Source organism: Moschus berezovskii, chromosome 4 (genome assembly GCF_049115385.1).
Source record: "Moschus berezovskii isolate FMDL1 chromosome 4, NW_MosBer_1.0, whole genome shotgun sequence".
NCBI classification, from domain to species: domain Eukaryota; kingdom Metazoa; phylum Chordata; class Mammalia; order Artiodactyla; family Moschidae; genus Moschus; species Moschus berezovskii.
This window is the reverse complement of record NC_142463.1, coordinates 27,666,833-27,691,908: the sequence shown is the minus strand read 5'-3', so window position 1 is coordinate 27,691,908 and position 25,076 is coordinate 27,666,833. Positions and strand designations below refer to the sequence as shown.

The window sequence follows — 25,076 nt, the reverse complement described above, 5'->3', positions numbered from 1 at the left end:
ATTAAAAGTCTGAGGGATTGAGATTTATACTCGCTATATAATCTTTCCTCTAAACGCTTCTCAGTCCTGTGACCATGCCCCACCAGCACACCCAATTACCCACAATGTTATTATGCTCATTCAGTCTAATGTGTAAATTGGAGGAAAAAAGGTCAAAGGTAGACTATCCAAAAATCATAAAAATGTATTTCCCTTTCCTCCACCCAAAAAGTGGAAGGTAATTTGGTATGTATTAAAAAAAAATTTTCCCTTCCCTCTAACAGAGGCTCTGCCTTCCAAACAATACATTAAAACACACGTTTCCTAGAACTCTTTCATGTATTTCTTTTCCAAAGGCCTCATATAGCCAGTAATAAAAACTCAGGACATTCTTTCAACCATGAAATTTAACATAAATACTGAAGTCCCCCATAGGTATTTCTTTTTTTCTTTCCTCTGACAAATACACAGTTAAGAAATTGGTCAGGGCTAGAGAAAATTAACTGGCATAGCTGTTCTAACAAAAGCTTACAGGTCTTCCCAGAGTCCAGGGCTTGATTTTTCAAAACTACTGAAAAGGTATTCCAAGAATGATTCCAGCTTGATTTGAGATTATGCCTATCATACAAATCCAAACTTCTTATAACTTACAGAAAATCATCCCCAAAAGGGCAACAAGGCGGTCAGCTCACAAACTCCAACGACAACTTGTTTCAATCCAACGCTTGATTGCTGATACAGCAGAAGGCCTGATACTGAGGATGCAGCACCTCTGAGGCCCTGAGCTTAAGGGCCTTCAACAGAGAGAGGGTCTCTGGTAATTCATAAAATGCATTTTGAAGTCATCTACAATGGAGGCTGCAATCTGCTGTGCTTGGGGGTCTGCCTCACTGTGCTCCCGGATGTCACACAAAAGCTGCAATCCTTCTTCTTCAACTAACATTTTGCAGTATCTGCTGGCTGAAAGAAAATCAAGCAAAGAAACCTGATGTTCAAGTTGGTGTTTTAAATATTCCCAATTAACACATTCATCATTTTAAAGATGCCAATAATGCTTGGCTTGTGCAATTTGATAACGGATGATTATTTTATTAAGTTTATTTCCAGACAACTCCATGCTTCAAATATCTCTAGCTAAAAGGATAAGAACTTTCTTTATTACAAAAATAGTAAAAATTTCATGTTCAGGCAGTATGCTAAGCTAGACAAGCTAAAAACACCAGAGGCTGGATAAAATATAATTGAAAAAAATTTTAATTCATGGTTGAGTGTACAAAGTAAAGGAACTGTCAAGGAGTCAGACACAAAGAGCAAAAAAAAGCACTTAAAGCTCATGTAACCTCACCTGTAACTTTTCTGGAGTAGAAAGGGACTGTCAGTTTCAGTAATCTAGGAATTTCGATTTTAACTTAGGAAGTCAGAAGCAAAAATAACGCATAAATTTGGCCCCTCAAAAGGCCAGACAAGACAAGGGATAAGACAATGAAACATCTCTAGTTAAACATTTCATTAATTCTAAAAGTTATACCTTTAAGATTTTTCAGCATAAAGTTACAGTCTATAATTCTTTTTATAATACAAATTCTTTAATTCTTTTATACAGAATTAAAGTCTATAATTCTGTTATAATACAAGCAAAAATTTTAATAATAATCCTTAGCAAAGAAAAAAAGTGAAGAATTCCCAAAAGGAATTTAAAGCAGCAAATGTGGAAAAACAATTAATTTGCCTGTGAAAGAACTGACATCTGGCCCCCCAGTCTCCCACAAACCACTACACAAAGAGGCAAATCTGTGCATTACTTGTAGGAAAGATAGTATTATGATAAACTATTCAGTGAAAAAGAGAAAGCTATAGGATACCATGCACAAAATGAGCCCATTTTGTCTAAAAATATATGCACGTACAGTATATAATAACTATAGCATATATACAGAAAATTACCTGGAAGCATAGTTATAGTTAGCTAATGAACAGTGCTTGCCTGTGGGGAATAGGAGCGGAAGCACACTTTCACTTTCTATACTGCTTACCATCCATCCCCAAATAAATTATCATTCTGTAGCATTTTTAATACTAATACAAAAGCTCTTTAGTTTCCTCTTAAAAAGTGTTAAAATCAGGACATAAGAGAACAATTTTTCCAAATTCCATCTTGAACTTAATCCTTATACAAAAAAATAGCTTAAAAACGATTATTTTTAAATACATACGGTTTTTACTGCAGACATGATACATGGCCCATAGTGCCCAGAGCTGAACCTCTGGTTGAGAGAAGTTGCCAAGGAGCGGGAAAAATGCCTTGAAGGATCTAAATAAGTACAAAGAAGATGCTTCTTCAGAACTCAGGCTAACATCAGGGATATAGTAATAATTTTTAACATTCCCGCCGCCACCCCCAGAGTCAATTCTTCATTAAGACAGATGTTATTGCTGAGCATATAATTGGAACTAGCATTTAAGAAATTATATTCTGTGTTAGACACTATACATTCAATAACTGATTCCACCCTCAATATTGCACACTGCCAGCTTCATTTTACAGATGACAAAAACTAAGTCTCAGAGATTTTCTTAAAGTGATTTTACAAGTATCACAAAGAAATCGGATTTGAATCCAAGGCTATTTGATTCTAATATTTTATCCCTGTACCATGGCCTCTACATAGTGAGTAGACCGAGGACAAGCTTTAAGAGAAGCACTACATCATGAAATTACCTGTAAGTGACCAAAGCTGTCATCTTACAACTTGAACTTGGCCAATTCTGGATGGTTGCATACTATACAAAAAGAGAAATCAAGATTCTAGTATTGTTTCATGTCATTTATAATTATATACATATGAAACAATATAAATTTTCAAAATCAAGGATTGATTACTCAAATTTAGGTATACCTAACCAACCAACTCGGAGAAGGCAATGGCAAGCCACTCCAGTACTCTTGCCTAGAAAATCGCATGGACAGAGGAGCCTGGTGGGCTGCAGTCCATGGGGTCGCTACTAGTTGGACACGACTGAGCGACTTCACTTTCACTTTTCACTTTCACACATTGGAGAAGGAAATGGCAACCCGCTCCAGTGTTCTTGCTTGGAGAATCCCAGGGACGGCGGAGCCTGGTCGACTGCCGTCTATGGGGTCACACAGAGTCGGACATGACTGAAGCGACTCAGCAGCAGCAGCAGCAGCAACCAACCAACTTCCCTGGTGGCTCAGAGGGTAAAGCGTCTGCCTGCAATGCAGGAGACCTGGGTTTGATCCCTGGGTCGGGAAGATCCCCTGGAGAAGGAAATGGCAAACCACTCCAGTATTGTTGCCTGGAAAATCCCATGGATGGAAGAGCCTGGTAGGCTACAGTCCACGGGGGTCACAAAGAGTTGGACACAACTGAGTGACTTCAGTTTTTCAACCCCAACTATTAATTAGACAGCCATTATATATGTAGAATATGAAGAAAGTCATGTGGAAAACAATACACCAGAAAGGGACTTTCGTTTAAAAATGGAAGACTGAGTATGAATGGAACAGTACAAACGGTTTAAAAGAAGATAAACACACATGAAACAAAGCAGAAGAAAAAGGGTAAGTGATTTAATAGATCCAGCACTGGGGAAGGTTAAAAAAAAGAAACCATTTTGAACAGAACCCCTAACAGACTTAAAAACTGGGCATACAAAGTACTTCAGGAAGTGAGACTACAGGTAGGGTTAAAAATAGGAGGACTGGTTCAAAAGTACCAAAGAATCAAGACTCCCAGATCTCCTCTACCACTCCTTACAAAAATTTTTGGACTAGGCAACCCCATGAACAATTGAGGTTGGAAGTACCATGCTGAAAACAGGGGGCTAAAGTGAAAAATCTAAATACTAAATGCTGAGGTGCCCCTGCCCTCAACTCTATCCTTCTATGGGTATTTAGACTGTTGGAAGTCAAGCTTATGATTTTCAATCAGGAGAATAGGAATTAAGCAAGGGAGGGAGGCAGGGAGAAAAAGAGGAAAGAAGTAAGGAAGGAAGTAAAAGTAAAAGAGGAAGAAGGGATGGAGGGATGAAAAGGATAGCAAGAAATCTAGAACTGAAGGAAAACAAGATTCCAGAGCAGTAAGTAGCCAATGGAACAGATGAAAATAAACTCATATCAAGGCACATCATATTATTCCAAACAATAAAGACAAAGATCTTAAAGCTTCCAAAGAAAAATGGCACAGGACTTCTCAACAGTGATACCAAGAAATAAAAGACAATGGAGCAATGACCCAGAAATGTGAAAGGAAAATATTTCAGTACTTGAGTTTTATATCCAGCCATTTGATCAACTAAAGGTGAATGTAAAACAAAGGTCTTTCAAATATAAAAGGTTTCAAATTCTTTTCATACATCTCTTAGGAAGCTACTGAAGGATATGACCCAACAGAATGAGGGAGTATACCAAAGAACAGGAAGGTATGCAATCCAGGAAACAGGGAATCCAACATGAGAGAGCAAAGAGAATCTTCAGGACGACAGTAAAGGAACTTCCTGGGATCTAACAGATATACAAAATATATCTAACAGATACATCTAACAGATGGAACGAAAACAGAGCCTTGGGAAAGAAGCTGACGTGGACAGCATATGTTGGAACGTACTGAAAGGAGACATATACTTGGAGTATAAGAAAGGGTGTGCACGGGGAATTTACATTTTCCAAAGTGGGAAATAAACTGACAATGTCTAAAACTACAAAGTCAAGGCATAACAACATATGTTAGCGATAAGAAGGTAAACACCAAAAGAAACAGCTTTAAAAAGAGCTGAAAGTGGGAAACAGAAGTGGAATAAGCTATATAAACTGTTTGCATGCTTAATTTTATAAAAGGAAAGTATCGGAAGGAATGCAAAAAATGTTAATAGAGGTTAGCTTTGGGTGGTAAGGTGTGGATGATTTATAATGTTTTGTTTATATTTTTCTGTCTTTCCCATTTTCTACAATTAACACATATTTCAAAAATTCTTATGATCTAGAAAAATAAGTTTTCTGCAAGAAGAGATGACTCTGGATTTTGTAAAGAGGAACAGTCCTTATACCAGATCCTGGAGAAGCGCTCTCCTCTGGAGGTCACAGGACATCCAGGGCTGTTTGTCAGATGTCAGGTGGGCTATGATGCCTGCAGCCAAATAGCTGACTTCCAATTCCTTGCTATGGAGCAAGCTGCTGATATGCTTTACCACATCTTCAGTAATCAGCTTGGAAAAGAGTTCTCTGACTTCAGCTATGTTGTTCTATGGGGCAGATGGAGTAGAGAATATCAGGAACTGGTCCCTCTCCCTCTCCTACTGCTCAGCTCAGATACATGTATGAACACTCAGTCCCCCCTCCTCCCTCTGATTTAGCCTCACATCTACTACAAACCCATCCCCTTGATGATAAAGATGATTAGTAAGAACAAATCATTGAGGAAGCACTTACTAAGTGCCAGGCACTGCGCTTAGATAGACTGAAATGTCTTTTCTATCTGCCTCATCTCATTTAATCTTTGATAGTCTGTAGTCTGACACTCAGAAAGACTAACTTGTCAGCTTCACATTGATAACAACTGGTTGGAGTAGATTACAAACCCAGGTCTGATGCAAAAACTTAACATTCCTGGGGCCCTGCTATACGTTACATCAGTTTTAACAGTAACAATGAAAGGCAGGTAGTAGTTTCATTATTTTATGTACTATATTAGTTTTCAATGCTGTGTAACAAATTTAACACAAACTCAGTGGCTTAAAACAACACACATTTTTCCTCTCACAATTTCTATGGGCCTTGCTTAGCGAGGTTTCACAAGCCTGCAGTCAAAGTGCTGGCTGGGCTGTATGCTCACATCTGGAGGCTTCAATGGGTGAGGTGGGGCTGGGGAGACTACTTCCAAGCTCACTCAGGGATTCATTTCCTTGTGGCTGTAGGAATAAGAGTTTCTTGCTGGAGACTCTTTCATTTGACTTTTTCTGAGTTGTATCTATAATAAATTAAAGATAGCAGGGGACTTTACCTGGTAGTACAGTGGTTAGGGGGGCTTCCCAGGTGGGCACCAGTGGTAAAGAACCTGCATGCCATTGTAGAAGTAAGAGACGTGGGTTCGATCCCTGGGTTGGTAAGATCCCCTGGAGGAGGGCACAGCAACTCACTCCAGTATGCTTCCCTGGAGAATTCCATGGACAGGAGTCTGGCAAGCTAGTCCATAGGGTCAAAACGAGTCAGACATGACTGAAGTGACTTAGCACGAACACACAGTGGTTAGGACTCTGCATTTTCACTGCAAAGAGCAATGATTCAATCCCTCACTGGGAAATATAGATTCCCCCCATGCCATGTGGGACACAGCCAAAAAAAAAAAACCTTTCCTTTGGGACTTCCCTGGTGGTCCAGTGGCTAAGACTCCACACTTGCAATGCATGGGGCCCAGTTTTGACCCCTGGTCAGAGAATTAGACCCTACATGCTGCAACTAAGAGTTTGCATACTGCAACTAGATTCCGCAATGCCACAACTACAGATCTTGCATGCCGCAATGAAGATCACACATGCCATAAATAAGACCGAGCATGGTCAAATAAATATATATTTTTTAAAAATATCAAATAAAGTGCCTTCCCAAGTTCTGTGAGCCATTCTAGCAAATTACCAACCTGAGGAAGGGGTTGTGGAATCCCTCAACTTAAAGTCAGTCAGAAGTAGGGGTAGCTCGGACTTAACAGTTGGCAACTAAAGTGGAGGCAGACTTGTGGAACTGAGCTTTTGAGGATTTGATGCTAATGCCTGACAGTCAGTGACAGAATTTAACTGAATCGAACTGTAGGACATCCACCTGGTGTCAGAAAACTGGAGAAGTGGTTGTTAGAAAACACCCAAGATTGTATAACCTGCTTTTGACCAGTGAGACATTAGAAAATCTGACATAAACAGAAGTTGAAGAAGCATTTGTGCAGTGGACTTGCTTTCTACCACTGCCCTGAAACCGCCAAGTGAGGAAGCTCATAGAGACACAGGCTCAGCTAACAACCTGCACGAACTGTCAGAGATGAGTCAGATCATCCTAGAGCACCTAGGTCTGGCTCAGCCACCTATGACTGCAGTGACATGAGTAACCACATAAGACCAGCAGAACTGCACAGCTGAGCTGAGTTCAAACTGCTGACCCACAGATTCACAAGTAAATAAAATGGATGCTGTTTTAAGCTGTAGTTTGTTTACAGCAATAGCTGACTCATAGATAATGATATTTACTTTATAGAGATGGTGTGAAGATCAAACAAGTTAACGTAAACTGCTTACAAAAGTGCCTAGCACATAGTAGGTAACACATAATTGTTAGTTTTCTTATTGTTTAATTAATTACATTTAATTCAAAACAATTCACCTTACCAAAAGACCAAGTACTTTGCTTTGTATTGCTGTCTCTGAAAAAGTCTGTGAAAAGAATATACAGGTTATTTTATCATGAAGAAAACAACTTTACAGATAAACTCAATCCTGTCTTCCCACCTCCAAGACTTGGATGAAGATTGCCAATCCTTGATTTTCAATAAAGTGCCTACAAGCAGCTGGAGATTGTTCTGTAAGATTCCAAAGTGCTTTCAAAGTAAACAAGAGGGTGACATCATCTAGATTCTCAGCAGTCTTTTGTTTTACTATTGCTAGAAGTTCCTAAAAAAGAAAAAGGGAGTTAGATACTCTGGTGACTGACTCTTATATTTCCAATATAAGGAAAGTAATGGTTAAGAAAAACTTTAGAATCAAACCAAGGTTCTAAACCCAGTTTGACCACTTAATAGCTTTGGTTCCTACCTTCTCTCTGTAAAATGAGTTACACCTATTTCCTAGGGTTTTCGTGAGGTTCAAAAGAAAAAAATATTAAAGTTTAATAATCACTTAATCTAGTTTGTCATGCTTATTAATAAACCTCATAATCAAGTACATATTAGCTATTCCATTATTCATGTATTAAGAGTATCTGGTCAACACCTTTTGGAAGGCAGACACATATTCAGATAAAAGAGACATTTAAAAAAAAAGGCAATTGGTTATTCTCAACTAAATAAAAGAATTTTAAGATTTGGTAAATGCTCTGAAGGAAACACATAAAAGCCTAAGAATTTTCTTTAGAAAAGGTGTGAGAAACCTCCAAATGTAACAGCAGCCTTCCCAAAGTGTGATGGGCCCTTCCCTCCCCCATCCCTAGCACCAGCCATCTAGGGAGGGGCTGCTGCACCACACTGCACCTCTCTGCACGCAGTGACACAAACCCCACTGGTCCATGCCTGCCACCTACCCACTGCACAGGTGGGCAGGCTAGAGCTCCACTCTGGTGACACTTGCACATGGGCCACCTCATCAGTCACGAGCTGACTAGTGAAGTCAGTATGGGCTGAACGCACAGCGCCCCCGCCTCAGACAGCAATTCCAGGATGGGTGTGTCAACTGCCTCCGCGTAGCCACTGTGGTCTCCACTGCTGTGTGCCTTCTGCTTCGCCCCACCCAGAGTTACAACATGCTGGAGTGACCTGGCAGTTCTTCGGACCTGGCCGCTTTCTGATGTTGCACTGTTCTGCTCAGAGTGTAGTGGCAGCAAGACAGGGGCAAGCTATAGCAGCCCCACTCAGCCATCAGTTGGCACAACATGGGCCCCTCTCCTGAAGAGAGCAACTGTCAACATGCAACCATTAGTGATCCTGCTCAGCCACTGGTCAGTGCCAAGTGAGCCCCTCTCCCCTTCTGCATATAAAAGGAGTCCAAATCTTATCTCAGTTAAGATTGGGTAAGATGGGTTTGGTTCTTTTAAAAATAATTTTCTTAATATTTATTTATTTGGCAATATCAAGTCTTACTTGCTGCATGCAGGACCTTTGTTGTACCATGAAGGCTCTTAGAGGCACAAGGACCTTCTAAGTGGTGCCAGGCCTCCATGGCTGCCGTATGCTGGCTTAGTTGCTCCACGGCATGTGGGATCTTAGTTCCTGGAGCAGGGATTGAACCCATTTTCTCTGCATTTCAAGGCAGATTCTTGACCACTGGACCACGAGGGAAGTCCCTGAGGCAAGGAGGTTTCTGAGACACCAGTCTGCCATCTTCCTGGTCTGCTAGTTATCTGATTAAAATCATTATTTCCTATTCCATCAACTCATCTCCTGATTGGTCTGTTGTGTAGCAAACAGAATAAGCTTGTGCTTGCACTCAGTAATACATACAAAGGTAATATCTAAACTTTGACCAGAATAAAAAGAGGATAAGGCAGCTAAGCAAGGAATGAGGACACAGGGGATGGGGGGAGGGGCACGGGGAGATATTCTAGAGGAAAAAAACGTCTGTTCTATGCCAATGACCAGGTTAGTATGGCTAGAAGATAACAGTAGTATTATAATCGTATGTCCTAACAGCTTGAAAAAACTTTAACAGACTCCAACACACCATTTCATATTAGAATGCTTCTAGATCAAAGTTAAGCTAGTATTCATGCTTTCTTTCAAACATGCTAGACTATCATGTAAAAGGAAAGAGACAGCCATTTCCACAAAGGACCTAGTATCAGACCCTTTTTTCTTGAGGTCAGGTCATGGTGAGGTAAGGTGTTTCTGTAAATCTCTACCAACCAATATTATTCTTTGTCCTGACAAGAAAGGGCTAGGTCCCTAGGCAAAAATTTCACCCTTCAAGGTCCAGATCCTGGCTGAAGAAGCATATCTCAGTTGGCAACTCCCTCAGGGCCATGTCCCCAGACCCTGTCTGGCTGTCATCACTGAGGAGCCAGGTGCCCAACTGGCCTTCAGGCTCCTCAGGCCACCTGTATGGTGGGGGCCAGGTCCCGCCAACTGCATCCTATGCTGACTGCCACTGCCACTGGGTCAAGAGGTAGAGACAGATGAGAGGTTCACCGCTGCCTCAAGGCCTGGGCCAAGGCAAGTGGGTGGCCTTGGCGAGCGTTCTGGAGCCTTGCAGGACACAGCCCCCAGCCTGTTCCCTGAGCCTCCCAGCTCACCCAAGGGCCCAAGGCCAGGTGAGCTGGAGGTCCCCAGGGAGAAGACCCCGATCCACCTTTTACCTCACTCTCCCCGATGACCACTACTCCACTGACTTTCTTAAATGGGCCCGTTAACAGTCACTCAGACAGTTGGTTGCTTGTGGGAGGGACCTGGTGCCAAACAACAGCTGAGCAGGACCAATAATGGTCACTCATTGACAGTTGGCCGCTTGTGGGAGGGCCCACTGCAGCACCAATCAATGGCTGGTAACAGGGTGTATAGTAATAGTACACAGTGATAGCCACGTGCCAACATCTGTGCTTGGCAGAGCTCTGTTATAATTCTACCTCAAATATTTAATACAGCCAGAGAGAATATATCTAGAGAATTCACAAAAATAAAGCTGCAAGAACCGAAAGTGTAATACAGCATGGCTGTGCACAGCCCTTAGCATGCAGCCAGTGCCGCAGCCATTAGCTCCCACTTTCCCCCTTACCAGAAAATGATTACCAAAAGACTATTAATGGTTGCTCAGCGATGGGTTGGTGGCGAATTGGGCCCCTCCCTAAACTCAGCAACTGTCAATGAGCGACCATTAGTGATCCTGCTCAGTTACTGGTCAGCAGGGCAATAGGCCCCTCCTACAAGCAAGCAACTGCCAATGAGCAACCATTCAACCAATGGTAGGCAGAGTGGTGGTCGTCCTGTGCAGAGTGAGGTAAGAGGTGGATCTCTGCCTCCTCCCTGGAGACTCCAGCTCACCCAGCCATGGATCAGTGGGGTGCCCAGAGAACAGGCTGAGGTCTGTGTCCCTGTAGGACAAGAACCCTCGCCAAGGCCACACGCTGGCAGAGCCAGGCCCTGAGGTGGTGATGACCCTCTCCCCTATCCCTGGCTCTGTGATCTAATAGCAGTAGCAGTCTGTATAGGATGTAGTTTGTGGGACCTGGCCCCTACCACTTGGACAGCCTGAGGAGTCTGAGGAACGGCTGGATCCAGGGCACCTGGCTCCCTAAGAGATGCCAACTGGGCAGGGTCTGGAGACCTGGCCCTGAGGGAGATGCCAACTGAGATGCATCTTTTCAGCCAGGCCTGGACACTGGCAAGAGAACCCAGACTGGGTGCTGGATAATGCTCTGTGGCAGGGTAACTGACCCCTGTAGGGACCCCCGCCTCATAGCTGGGACTTGGATCTTGGAGAGTGAAATTTTTGCCTAGGGACCTTGCCCTTTCTTGTAAAACAGAGTAACATTTGTTGGTGGAGATTTACAGAAACTTCACTACCTCACCATGACCTGACCTCAAGAACAAAGGATCTGACACCAAGAAGTTTGCAACAACTAACCAGGAAGAATTGATGCTTTTGAACTGTAGTGTTGGAGAAGACTCTTGAGAGTCCCGTGGACTGCAGGGAGATCAGTCCAGTCAATCCTAAAGGAAAGCAGTCCTGAATATGCATTGGAAGGACTAATGCTGAAGCTGAAGCTCCAATACTTTGGCCACCTGATGCGAAGAACTGACTCATTGGAAAAGACGCTGATGCTGGGAAAGATGGAAGACAGGAAGAGAAGGGGGTGACAGAGGATGAGATGGTTGGATGGCATCACTGACTTGATGGACATGAGTCTGAGTAAGCTACGGGTGTTGGTGATGGACAGGGAGCCTGGCATGCTGCAGTCCATGGGGTCACAAAGAGTTGGACACGACTGAGCAACTGAACTGAACTGACAGCAGCAGAATCTGGAGGTAACATCTAAAGTTGATAAATCAGGAAACTGTAGTACTTCCTTGGTGGTACAGTGCTTAAGAATCCACCTTCCAATGCAGGGGACATGGATTCGATCTCTGGTGGTGGTGGAGAGGCATGAGTACACTAAGATCTCACATGCCGCGGAACAACTAAACCTGCACACTGCAACTAGAGAGCCCAAGTGCTCTAGAGCCCAAACGCCACAACTCCCGACGCTGGGCTCCATAACAAGAGCTCATGCCGCACATGCCGCAACTAGAAAATGCTCACACTGCAAGGAAGACAGTACAGCCAAAACGAAAGAGAGCTGCAGTTAAAAGCATTTTATTTAGAAATATGGAGGTAAATACCAGAAGAAACAGCTATTTAAGAGTAGAGAATAGCTTCTTCTGGGTAGCAGGTCCTACAGATTGTTCATTTTATAAGACTTTTAAACTGTTTTTAATTTTTTAAACTATTACTATTATTGAAAAGTTCTAAAAGTGACAACCTACCTTAACTGCCATGAAAACTTCCTCTTTAAGTTGTGCAGTTTGCTCAGGTGAGAGCTAGAAACAAAAAAGCAGAAAGTGAAATGTTTCAAACTCTATCAATGCTCCGCTAAGACTAGGGAAACAGGTCTTGCATTTAGCAACCACATACCTGCAGGGCTAGAATAGAGATTATGCTCACTGCCATGGCTTGCATCTTGGTGTCTTCATGCTTACAGAGCCATCTCATAACAAACTTGGCAGCATCGAACCTAAAAAACAGTATTTTTCTCACAATAAACTTTGTAAACCATACATGAGAAGTTAAGAAATCACTCAGCAAATCCAGTTTAAAAATACTTGTGGACTTGTAAAGATTCAGCTATGGAACCCAAGAGTATCTGGTAAAAAGAAGAGAAGAAAAGAGAGCATGCAAAAAAGAAGAGCAAGGCTTCCCTGGTGGCTCAGTGGTAAAGAATCCACCTGCCAATGTAGAAGACACAGGTTTGATCCCTTATCCAGGAAGATCTGACATGCTGCAGAGCAGCTAAGCACGTGCTCTAGAGCCATGCTCTACAACAAGAGCAGCCACCACAGTGAGAAGCCCATGCACAAGTAGAAAGTAATCCCCACTCTCTGAAACTGGAGAAAAACCTGTGCAGCAATGAAGACCCAGCGCAGACAAAAATAAACAAAAGTATTTTTTAAAAAATGAGAGCAAAACACACAAGATTCAAAAATGGACAAAAGTTAAAAGGACGTCTTTTTAGCACTCAGTTTCTACTGTAATAAAAAGGGCAATAAGTTCCCCAAGAAACAATAATTCGTAAACTAGCTTGCAGACAGTGCTAAAATGCCACAGCAAACAATAAATCAATTTATTCATAGTTTTTACTCAGCTCCAACTCATGCAATACAGAAATGAGTTGAGAATGAAGAAGTTCACCTTCCCCACTGTATTTTTAAGAGTCAACTCTCATTGTAAGTATATACTTCCAATAAATTTGAGAATGGCTGAGCCTACAACCTTACACCTATAAATTATGGACTTTGTCCATATCAGACTGTGCTTATTTTCCCTGTTGGCAGCAACTATTACTAAAGTTTTGAAACAAGATTACAATGGCCTCCAGAGAAATTCTTCTGGAATCTACAATGATAATTTTTTAAAAAATCAATAAAATAATAACCAAAAGAATGACTAATATTTAGGATAGCCTGCACTCATAAGCTAGGTACTGTGGTAAGTACCTTACAAACATTCTAAGAGTCACTATTTCACAAATGAGGAACTTATGCACAAGGATAATTGAAGAGCTAGAACCTGATTCAATATTTAACCCTCTAGCCCCCATGTTCTTATCACCCACTGCCTGCCCTGAAATGGACTCACACTTTAAGAGACAACATTTATAACTACAGTACCTCTGAACAGAACATTCTCCCCAAATGCTTTATCCCAGCCTCAATCAGACCCCTGCTAGGCTAATAACCAAAAGACAACAAAGCTCAGAGTAATACTGGTCAATACCTCGAAATCAGATCATTCAATTTTATACTTGCCTGTTGAATGGAACATCTACAAGAATCCTGGAATTGGTTAAGGAGAGAAGACAATTCCTCTGTAACTTTAAGGGAATAAAGAAAAATAATTTTGAGCAAATGTACACCCATTCTAAACAAAAGTTCTAAGCATTTGGAAGGTTCTAAGCTTTTCTTCGGAGAAGGCAATGGCACCCCACTCCAGTACTCTTGCCTGGAAAATCCCATGGATGGCGGAGCCTGGTAGGCTGCAGTCCATGGGTCGCAAAGAGTCGGACATGACTGAGTGAGTTCACTTTCACTTTTCACTTTCATGCATTGGAGAAGGAAATAGCAACCCACTCCAGTGTTCTTGCCTGAAGAATCCTAGGGACGGGGGAGCCTGGTGGGCTTCCGTCTATGGGGTCGCACAGAGTCGGACAAAACTGAAGCAACTTAGCAGCAGCAGCAAGCTTTTCTTGTATAAACCCTGCTGTACACCTCGTCCTTTCCAAGTTCTTCATTCAATCTTACTACTTGGTATCAATCTTACTATTAAACTCTAACATTCACCTTTGTCCAAAGAGTAATCTTTCTCTTTTCTGGCAAAGAGGGAGCCTCTCTTCCCCCTGAACCCTAGAAGGATCTATGTGGAAAGCTGCCTGCCTGTGTGTCAATCTAAATCAATTCCTGGAAGCCTGGCCCATCTAATGAATGACTATGTCTGAACCAGATCTCATAACTCTGTGACAGAGCTTCTACTTTCTACCTATGACTAGCAGGAATTGAACTAGGAGAGAGAAAACGACTTCTAGGAAAGCTATAGGAATAAAAAATTATAACGTCTCTTTGAAAGACCATGAGTAGGTCAGTGGCATGTACTGCCGTGACAGCAGTATAATGTATGAGGCAGGGGTAGCAAACCTGAAATGCCAATGGGAACTAGGCAGTAACATAAACAAGTGAAGAAGGACGAGCACAAAACAACAGGGCAGCGGGAAGTTCGGCAAACTGAACGATTCAGGCCCTTTCATGGGGGCACTTGTTAATCAGCTCCGACCAGTGAGGGCCATGCAGGAATTCAGACTGAACTGAGAAGGATCATCCAATTTTTCAAGAGAAAGTGGAAATACAGATTTAAGTGAGGAAAGATCCAAGTTATTGTAATTTTAATAGACTGATTCCCATTTTAACTTTAAGTATACATTTCAATCAGATCTGACACATTTATATATATTATGTATAACTTTACCCACCACCACAATCAACATAAAAAATACTTCCATTACCCCGAAAAGTTCCACTGTGACACTTTCCACTCCATTCCTAACTTGCAAATTTCAACCCCAGAAAATCATACTGTCATTAAAGATTAGTCGTTTCTAAAATTTCACATAAAGTCGTATGGTATCTATTTTATCCTGTCTAGCTCAGCATAAAATGTTTTTTAAGATTCATCCATGTGGCATGTATCAGTACTTCACTTCTTTTTATCACCAAGTAGTATTTCCTTATATGAATATATCATTATTGGTTTATCTATTCACCCGTTGCTGGACATTAAGTTTTCAGTTTGGGGGGATAATGAATAAAGACATTATGGGCATTTGTGTATGTCATTATATGGCTACATAATTTCATATCTCCAAGTGAATAACTGTGTAGTATGAAAGGTATATCTCTAACTTTCAAAGAAATTACCAGACTGTTGGATTGGTTTTATAATTTTTCATTCTTAACATCAACATATGAGAATTTCAGTTTCTCTCCACTTTTGTCAACACCTGATACTGTCACTTTTTAAATTTCAACTCCTCTAGGGCATGTGTAGTGTTATCTATGTGTGCTGAGCCTGCGATGTGTACTCAGTAGTGTCCGACTCTTTGCAGACCCATGGGTTGTAGCCTGCCAGGCTCCTCTGTCCATGGCATTTTCTAGGCAAGAATACTGGAGTAGATTGCCATTTTCTACTCCAGGGGATCTTCCGGACCCAGGGATTAAACCCATGTCTCTTGCATCTTCTGCACTGGTAGGCAGATTCTTACCACTAGTGCCACCTGGGAAGCCCGTCTAAGTGTGCAGTGGTATCCAAATGTGCTTTTAATTTGCATTTCCCTGACAGATAAAGATACTGAGCAGCTTTTCAAGTGCTCATTTGTCACCTGCACTATCTTCTTTCAAGGAGTGTCTGTTCAAATTTTCTGCCTTCTTAAAAAATTGGTTTATCTTGTGTTACCTATTTAATAGTTCTTTACATTCTAGATAAAAGTCCTCTGTCATATATATATAGTGGACATTTTTCTCAGACCTGGATTATCTTTTCATTTTTTAACGTCTTTGTGCATGTTTGAGCAGAAGCTTCTAATTTGATGAATTCTAATTTATTATTTTTCTTTTATGAAGTGTGCTTTTTGTATACTAAAAAAACGTTGCCTACTCTGATGTTTTCTTCTAGTTTTATGGCTTTTATATTTAGACCCATGACTTAGCTTTTATATTTAGATCTATGACTCAATTCAATTTAATTTTTCACATGTTGCTAAGCCTATAGGATGTACCAAAGTGTTAACAGTAGATGTTTCTGGGTACCTGTTTTCTGATAAATGCAAAATTTTTAAACCATATTATTTATCTATATTTCTTATTTTTTCTACAGTAATCATGCATTTATTTTTCTCTCTCCCTCCCTCCCTCCCCCTCTCTCTTAGGATGAAAAATCAGAACTAAATAAAACATATTTTTCATGTATTTGTCCTTAAGTAAGAAGCACAGTCATATATTAAAATAAAATTACCTGCTGGTAATGGGGGAAAGTTTTCAAAGCCTTGAAAAGTAGACAGGTAACCTCTGACAACAGACGAACAGGCATCCCCCTGGCCAGGCCCTGGCGTGTTAAGTTGAGGGCACAAGCACTGGCTGTGAACTGCACTGGCAAATCCAATGGATGATTCCTCATTCCTACAGCCACAAGCTGAAGATGAATTTGTTTTAAGTGTCATATGACAACATTAGCATTTTTTGCACAGTCTCATTTTTGTGTTATCAAAAATACTTGCTTATCAGGACAAAAAGTAACAGATTTTTTTCCCATTCTCACCATTTATTTTTTAGGACACCACCAATACCTTCCAACCCAAATGTAGTCATTAATTTGCTGTGTGACTTTAGGTAACTCACTTCCCTCCTCTGGACCTATCTCCTCATCTGTGATTTCACAATCATTTATCAAGCCTCAGTCCCGCCAAGGCATTATGATAAGCACTATAGGCGATATAAACAGGAATCACTTATATCCTACTCCTTAGCATAAAGCCTTATGAAAGAAATAAGGTATATAAACACATGCAGAGTACATTATGAGAAACACTGGGTTGGAGGAAGCACAAGCTGGAATCAAGATTGCCGGGAGAAATATCAATCACATCAGATATGCAGATGATACCACCCTTAGGGCACAAAGTGAAGAGGAACTAAAAAGCCCCTTGATGAAAGTGAAAGAGGAGAGTGAAAAAGTCTGCTTGAAGCTCAACATTCAGAAAACTAAGATATGGCATCTGGTCCCGTCACTTCATAGCAAATAGATGGGGAAACAGTGGAAACAGTCTCTGACTTTATTTTTCTGGTCTCCAAAATCACTGCAGATGGTGATTGCAGCCATGAAATTAAAAGACGCTTACTCCTTGGAAGGAAAGCTATGACAAACCTAGACAGCATATTAAAAATCAGAGACATTACTTTGTCAACAAAGGTCCATCTAGTCAAGGCTATGGTTTTTCCATGGTCATGTATGGATGTGAGAGTTGGACTGTGAAGAAAGCTTAGCGAAGAACTGATGCTTTTAATTTATTTTTTTTGCTGAGACTTTTATGGAGTCTCAAACTTAACTTTATTTTTTTTTATTTTTATTGGAGGCTAATTATTTTACAATATTATATTGGTTGGTTTTAAACTGTGGTGTTGGAGAAGACTCTTGAGAATCTCTTGGACTGCAAGCAAGTCCAACCAGTCCATCCTAAAGGATATCAGTCCTGGGTGTTCATTGAAAGGACTGATGCTGAAGCTGAAACGCCAATACTTTGGCCACCTCATGTGAAGAGATGACTCACTGGAAAAGACCCTGATGCTGGGAGGGATTAGGGGCAGGAGGACAAGGGGACGACAGAGGATGAGATGGTTGGATGGTATGAGTTTGGATAAACTCTGGGAATTGGTGATGGAAGGGAGGCCTGGAGTACTGCAATTCATGGAGTTGCAAAGAGGCAGACACAACTGAGAGACTGAACATAACTGAAACAAATAACATTGTAAGAGATGTCAAAAGATGAAACTGGAAAAAAAGCACCACAAAAGAGGTATAAATAAAGTGCTGCCTAAGGTGGTCATATAGCAAGCAATCATTTCTGATATGGAAGTCAAAAGTTTCATTCAGAGAACACATTTAGGCAGGGTCTCAGATAGGATCTGGGAGAAGGCAATGGCAAGCCACTCCAGTACTATTGCCTAGAAAATCCCATGGATGGAGGAGCCTGGTAGGCTGCAGTCCGTGGGGTCGCTAAGGGTCGGACACGACTGAGCGACTTCGCTTTCACTTTTCACTTTCCACTTTCACACATTGGAGAAGGAAATGGCAACCCACTCCAGTGTTCTTGCCTGGAGAATCCCAGGGACGGGGGAGCCTGGTGCGCTGCCGTCTATGGGGTCACACAGAGTCGGACACGACTCAAGTGACTTAGCAGCAGCAGCAGCAGATAGGATCTGGATAGGAAATGGAGGTGGGGGTGGAAAGGAAAGGGAATTACTAGGGAAGGGAAACGTGATAAAGAAAAACACAAAGTGGACAAAAAGATGGGATGAATCCACCAAAAGAGGAGGAAGAAATTTGAATTTGAAAAGTGATAAAACCTAACATTAGGGAGTTGCCTGGTGGACCAGTGGTTAGGATTCTGTGTTTTCACTGCCATGGCCCAGGTTCAATTCCTGGTTGGAGAACTGAGATCCCACAAGCCATGAGGCATGGCCACATAACAAACAAAAAACCTAACATTAGAAAGGTAACTATTAATAGAAGAAATATTGTATAGACCTAGAAATAAATTTAAAATGAAGGTGTTATACCAAGTGTATACCATACCTGTCCCAACATTCAGGTCCAACATGATCTGTTTTGTCTATCAAATAGGGATAATGATCCCTCCCCTCCTCAGAGACCAGTCTGCTGATACAGAAATGAGCCCTGAGTTTATGAACCACTGAAAGACCAGAGCCCTTTATTTTGACACCTACATGAACTCAGAGCCAGTATACACAGCTCCTATGGAAATTGTTTTTTTCTATATTGCTAAACTGCTCTTAGGATTTCATGTAATTGCCATCACCTGCAATATAAATATATAGAAAGCAAAACAAACATGATTTTCAATAAAAAAAAAATCACAAAATCTCACAGATATGAAAAGGACTTTAGAATATCTATTCAATTCCCTCCTTACAGATGGGAAACAAAGATCCAGAGTTTTTCCCTTTATACAGTATTGTTTTAAAGTTATGACTAAATCTAATTCTCCATGGTACACAAATAGCCAAAAATAGCTACAAAAATAGCCTATTTTTATGGAACTGCAGAAATTACAAATAATAAAAACACTAATTTTAAGACTTCAAGTCACACTTAATTTTAAATAATAGCAGTTTTCTTTCTCAAACCACTTAATTCTTCCAATTACATTTAAAACAAATTCATCCTTCTGTAAAGAAAAGCAAAGTCTGACGCTATCAATACTGGTAACTTTACTTTATTCACAAAATACTTTCAATGCTAGAATCAATTACCTTTAATTATTGCTATTTTGTTCTATTCTTATAGGGATATTGTGGTTGCTATTTTTTGAAAAAAACTATTATCTTAGATTTTAAAGAGTAAAGGAATAAATGAGAATGTTTATACAAAGTGAATTCATGTTTTCAGATTAAGTCCTGTTTTAGGCAATGGTTCTATCATCCCGAGCTCAGATCAAATTAAAAAATCCGAACAACTGAGATTGATTAAGATGCTCAAAACATGAGATGATCTGGCAATTTAAAGCTAACACTGCTTTTTTTCTCTCTGTGTGGGCACTGTGACTCACAAAAGAATAAGGCATATTAAGTAACTGTATTCAATGTGTTTAATCAGTTCAGGTCAGTACAGTTCAGTCGCTCAGTCATGTCCGACTCTTTGCGACCCCATGGACTGCAGCATGCCAGGCCTCGCCGTCTATCACCAACTCCTGGAGTTTACGCAAACTCATGTCCATTGAGTCAGTGATGCCATCCAGCCATCTCATCCTCTGTTGTCCCCTTCTCCTCCTGCCCTCAATCTTTCCCAGCATCAGGGTCTTTTCCAATCAGTCAACTCTTCACATCAGGTGACACAAGTTTTGGAGTTTCAGCTTCAACATCAGTCCTTCCAATGAACACCCAGGACTGATCTCCTTTAGGATGGATTGGATGGATATCCTTGCAGTACAAGGGATTCTCAAGAACCTTCTCCAACACCACAGTTTAAAAGCATCAATTCTTCGGCACTCAGATCTCTTTATAATCCAACTCTCATATCCATACATGACCACTGGAAAAACCATAACCTAGACTAGATGGACCTTTGTTGGCAAAGTTATGTCTCTGCTTTTTAATATACTGTCTAGGTTGGACACAGCTTTCCTTCCAAGGAGTAAGCGTCTTTTAATTTCATGGCTGCAATCACCATTTGTAGTGATTTTGGAGCCCCCCAAAATAAAGTCTGACACTGTTTCCACTGTTTGTCCATCTACTTCCCATGAAGTGATGGGACCAGATGCCATGATCTTAAGTTTTCTAACTGTTGAGCTTTAAGACAACTTTTTCACTCTCTTCTTTCACTTTCATCAAGAGGCTCTTTAGTTCTTCTTCACTTTCTGCCATAAGGGTGGTGTCATCTGCATATCTGAGGTTATTGATATTTCTCCTGGCAATCTTGATTCCAGCGTGTGCTTCTTCCAGCCCAGCGTTTCTCAAGATGTACTCTGCATAGAAGTTAAATAAGGAGGGGGAAAATATACAGCCTTGACGTACTCCTTTTCCTATTTGGAACCAGTCTGTTGTTCCATGTCCAGTTCTAACTCTTGCTTCCTGACCTGCATGTAGGTTTCTCAAGAGGCAGGTCAGGTGGTCTGGTATTCCCATCTCTTGAAGAACTTTCCACAGTTTATTGTGATCCACACAGTCAAAGACTTTGGCGTAGTCAATAAAGCAGAAATAGATGTTTTTCTGGAACTCTCTTGCTTTTTCCATGATCCAGCGGATGTTGGCAATTTGATCTCTTGTTCCTCTGCCTTTTCTAAAATCAGCTTGAGGGGCTTCCTTGGTGGTCCAGTGGCTGAGATTCTGCACTTCCAATGCAGGGGGCCCAGGTTCGTTCCCTGGTCAGGGAACTAGATCCCACACTTCACAACTAAGAGTTCAGGTGCTGCAACTAAACATCCTGCATGCTGCAACTAAGACCTAGTGCAGCCAAGCAAAAAATATATTAAAAAATAAAATAAAATACAACCAGCTTGAACATCTGGAAAGTCACAGTTCACGTATTGTTGAAGCCTGGCCTGGAGAATTTTGAGCATTATTTTACTAGCGTGTGAGATGAGTGCAATTGTGCAGTAGTTTGAGCATTCTTTGGCATTGCCTTTCTTTGGAATTGGAATGAAAACTGACCTTTTCCAGGCCTGTGGCCACTGCTGAGTTTTCCAAATTTAAACAACTTTAATTGAATCAAGTAATAAGTAGTTATAAAAATTACATTTCTGAGTTGTAGTTACCTTTAAAATAGCAGGCATGGTTACTTGCGTTGAAAACGTCTCTGTGAAGAGCCTGTGGAGGGCTTCCTTCACAAAACATGATCTATTCTTGTAGCAGCTCAGTGCTTCTGAAATCTGACTTATACTGGCTCCTCCAGCAACCTAGAAAACAAGGATGTTACCAACATGTTTCACCTTTCACCTACAAGGAAGGCTTTTCTTAGAGTGTGTCAAGTGTTTGAAACAATAAACATTCACTTAAATGTTGCAAGAGCAACACAATGTTGATCTTATTCAGTAATTCTAGTCGGTCAATGTTCTCTTCAACCTCATTTTTACATGGTGGCTCCACAGAGGTGATGTACATTGCTAAATAAAACAAACTAATTAAGCAGTGGAGACAGACTCAAATACCATCTCCCTACGGCTGTGTTACAGTTGAGACCTCGACTGAATAATGCATAGCATGTAAATTCTTAAACAATCAATAACCATGAACACATGTTCTCTAAGTACTCACATAAAATAGACAAAAAAAAAGATAGGGAAAAAAAACATAAAATAACTAAGATGAAAAAGGAGTTGAACTTTTATAGAACTAGTTAGTTCATTAATACTAAGATAATTCTTCCTTGCTACCACTCAAGTACAACCCTGAATACACGTTGGAAGGACTGATGCTGAAGCTGAAGCTCCAGTATTTTGGTCATCTAATGAAAACAGCCAATTTACTGAAAAAAATCCCTGATGCTGGGAAAGATTGAGGGCAGAAAGAGAAGAGGGTGTCAGAAGATAAGATGGCTGGATAACATCACTGATGCAATGAACATGAACTTGGGCAAACTTCAGGAGATGGAATGGTGAGGGATAGGAAGACCTAGTGTGCCACAGTTGATAGGGTTGCAAAGAATTGGACACAACTAGGCAACTGAACAACCACCACCACTAAAGAAATAATTTCAAAAAGTCTATATATAGACTTTGGGTCTGGAGAATAATGGTAACCTTACCCAAACCATAAGCTAAAAAGAAATGTTTATTTAAACATTTATTTAAAAATATAAAACTAGATTTTACCCAGTTTTCAGCATTCCTGGGAGTGAAGAAAAAGAGAAAAAAGGGGGTAAAATTCAGGATTTCACAAAAATGGAAAGAAAAACAACCCCTTTTCCACTCCACCATGACAGTCATCGAAGAAACATCACATCACTAAAGTGACAGAAGAATGCTTTTGAATTAGGACACTGGTCAATTAAATACAAAGAAATAAAAAGATTCAAACCAATTCCATATAAAGCTACTGCAAGAATTTTTTAAAAAAGCAAATCTAGGGACTTCCTTGGTGGTCCAATGGCTAAGACTGTACACTCCCAATGAAGGGGGCCCGGGATCAATCCCTGGTCAAGGAATTAAGAGCCACAACTAAAGATCCCACATGCCTCAAAGACTGCAGGTGCCACAAAGACCTGGCATAGCTTTATACATTAAAGCAAAACTACACATTTCAGCTAAGAAAAATTCTTCTCATAAATCAAAAATAAATCTGTAACATATCACTTTAAACTGAATTAAATGCTCTTAAGCATTATTGGATGCGAAAAAAATACATTCAACAAAAAGATGAAACAGGGATGATTAAACTCAGGAAAAGAAAAGATCAAGTCACATCAAACAGAAAAACTAAGTACAAAGTATCCAAGGAATAAAAGAATTGATTGAAATTTAGTAAGGAGAAGAAATGCAAGAAACAAACAAGATAAAGAAATGTTAAAAGAAAGAAGTTAAAAGGATCTAAGATTGAGTGCTGATATAGAAAAGAAGATACAACACACATATACTTGAAGTTCCTGGGGAAGAAATGAACTAATTTTTAAAATTACTACCAACAAAAACTTTCCAGAAATTAAAAAAAGACCTAAATCAACACACTGAAAGAACTCCCACCAACCACCTGGGAAAACTGACCCAAAATCAAGTCCAAATCAAGACATATCACAGTATAAAGATTAAATTTAATGATAAAGAAAAACAACCTTCAGGGCCTTCTCATAAAAAGATCAAACAAATTATTAATATGAAAAGAAATCTACTATAATTATTAATGACATTATTCAAGATTTCCTATTCTTCTTTTTTTTACACTTGACAAAATACTCAGAGAAATGTTAATATGTGTTACTATGATTGTATTTTTCTTTTCCCTTAGATCTGTTCTGATTTTGCTTTATATATCTTTGTTTCTTTGTCGTTAGGTGTCTAATGGTTTATGATGTCTATCTTTGTGAATTGTACCGTTTATCATTAAAAATATTCATCTCTTTCATTTAAAAATAATTAAAAGATCAAAACAAATTAGAGAATTAGATTGTCATCAGACTTAACAAGCAACACACAAAGTAACGTAACACTGGACAAGCATTTTCAAGAAATAAGGAAAGAAAAGGGGGCTCCCCTGGTAGCCCAGTGGTCAAGAATCTGCCCAGCAATGCAGGGGACACCAGTTCAATCCCTGGTCCAGGAAGATCCCACATACCACAGGGCAATTAAGCCCATGTGTCACAACTACTGACCCCACGCACCCAGAGCCCGTGCTCTGCAACAAGAGAGGCCACCACAACAAGAAGCCCACAGACCACAACTAGAGAGCAGTCCCTGCTCACCACAGCTAGAGAAAGCCTGTGAGTAGCAACAAAGACCCGGCACTATAAAAATTTAATAAATAAAAATTTTAAAAGGGTAAATAAAGGAGTTTATATCCATGCTTGTAACTTCTAGAGGATGTTTCAATAATAAACTGAGGCTCATCTCCATCAATTTCAGCCCTTTCCACAATAGCTGTCCATGCCCCACCCAACTCTCCAGCCACAAGCACATGCTCCTAGAGCTGCCTGCACCTGGCCTGTGAGAGTCCAGGTGGGGAAAAGGACCCTCCAAATATCAGGGATCTGTGCTCTGACTGCTTCTGATAACAGGTACAAAAAGGTGGGTAGCCAATGCCGCTGCACCCTCACCAGCCAACTGTTCAAAGCCCCTCTCCCACTAGCTAAAATGACTTCCAGGAAATTTCAAGGGCTGCCCCTTCATTGTTTTCTTTTCCCCCTTTTAGAAGATAGACATTAATGACTATGACATTCAAAACAACTACATATACAGAGAAAATCCCAAAGTTACTGCACATACCCAGGGAAACGCTCATAAAAGACCTAGAGATCTTAAAATTTATACTTCAGGCTGAACCTCAACACAGACCCCAAACACAAAAACAATAACATAGACATCAAACCCTGGGAAGGGAAAAGAATCTGATTTCCAGAATTGCCATATTATTAGTTTCAAATGCCCAGTTTTCAACAACAAAAATCACAAAGCATATGAAGAAATAGGAAAGCATGGCCCATTCAAATGGAAAATATTAAAATCAAAAGACACTGTCCCTGTAATAGAACTGATAGCAGGTCAACTCAAACAAGACTTCCAAACATCCACCTTAAAGATGTTCAAAGAAAGAAAGGAAAATTAGATAAAGTCAAGAAAAAGAACAAAAGCGAAAACTCAAGAAAGA

At 40.4% G+C, this 25,076-nt stretch overlaps 1 protein-coding gene across 1 annotated transcript in view; it reads right to left on the bottom strand.

Moving 5' to 3' along the window:
* Positions 1-274: 274 nt before the first annotated feature.
* The window catches only part of ZYG11A (zyg-11 family member A, cell cycle regulator), a 65,378-nt gene continuing 40,576 nt past the window's right edge, over positions 275-25,076 (bottom strand). Inside the window, exons 4-14 of the mRNA XM_055402928.2 lie at positions 21,536-21,676; positions 16,501-16,677; positions 13,749-13,813; positions 12,358-12,457; positions 12,210-12,263; positions 7,492-7,653; positions 7,372-7,416; positions 5,047-5,241; positions 2,699-2,760; positions 2,193-2,290; positions 275-939 (exon numbers count right to left, since the gene is read on the bottom strand). Coding sequence (XP_055258903.2) covers positions 776-939; positions 2,193-2,290; positions 2,699-2,760; positions 5,047-5,241; positions 7,372-7,416; positions 7,492-7,653; positions 12,210-12,263; positions 12,358-12,457; positions 13,749-13,813; positions 16,501-16,677; positions 21,536-21,676 — 1,263 coding nt within the window. The 3' untranslated portion in view covers positions 275-775. The remainder of the gene's footprint in view (positions 940-2,192; positions 2,291-2,698; positions 2,761-5,046; positions 5,242-7,371; positions 7,417-7,491; positions 7,654-12,209; positions 12,264-12,357; positions 12,458-13,748; positions 13,814-16,500; positions 16,678-21,535; positions 21,677-25,076) is intronic.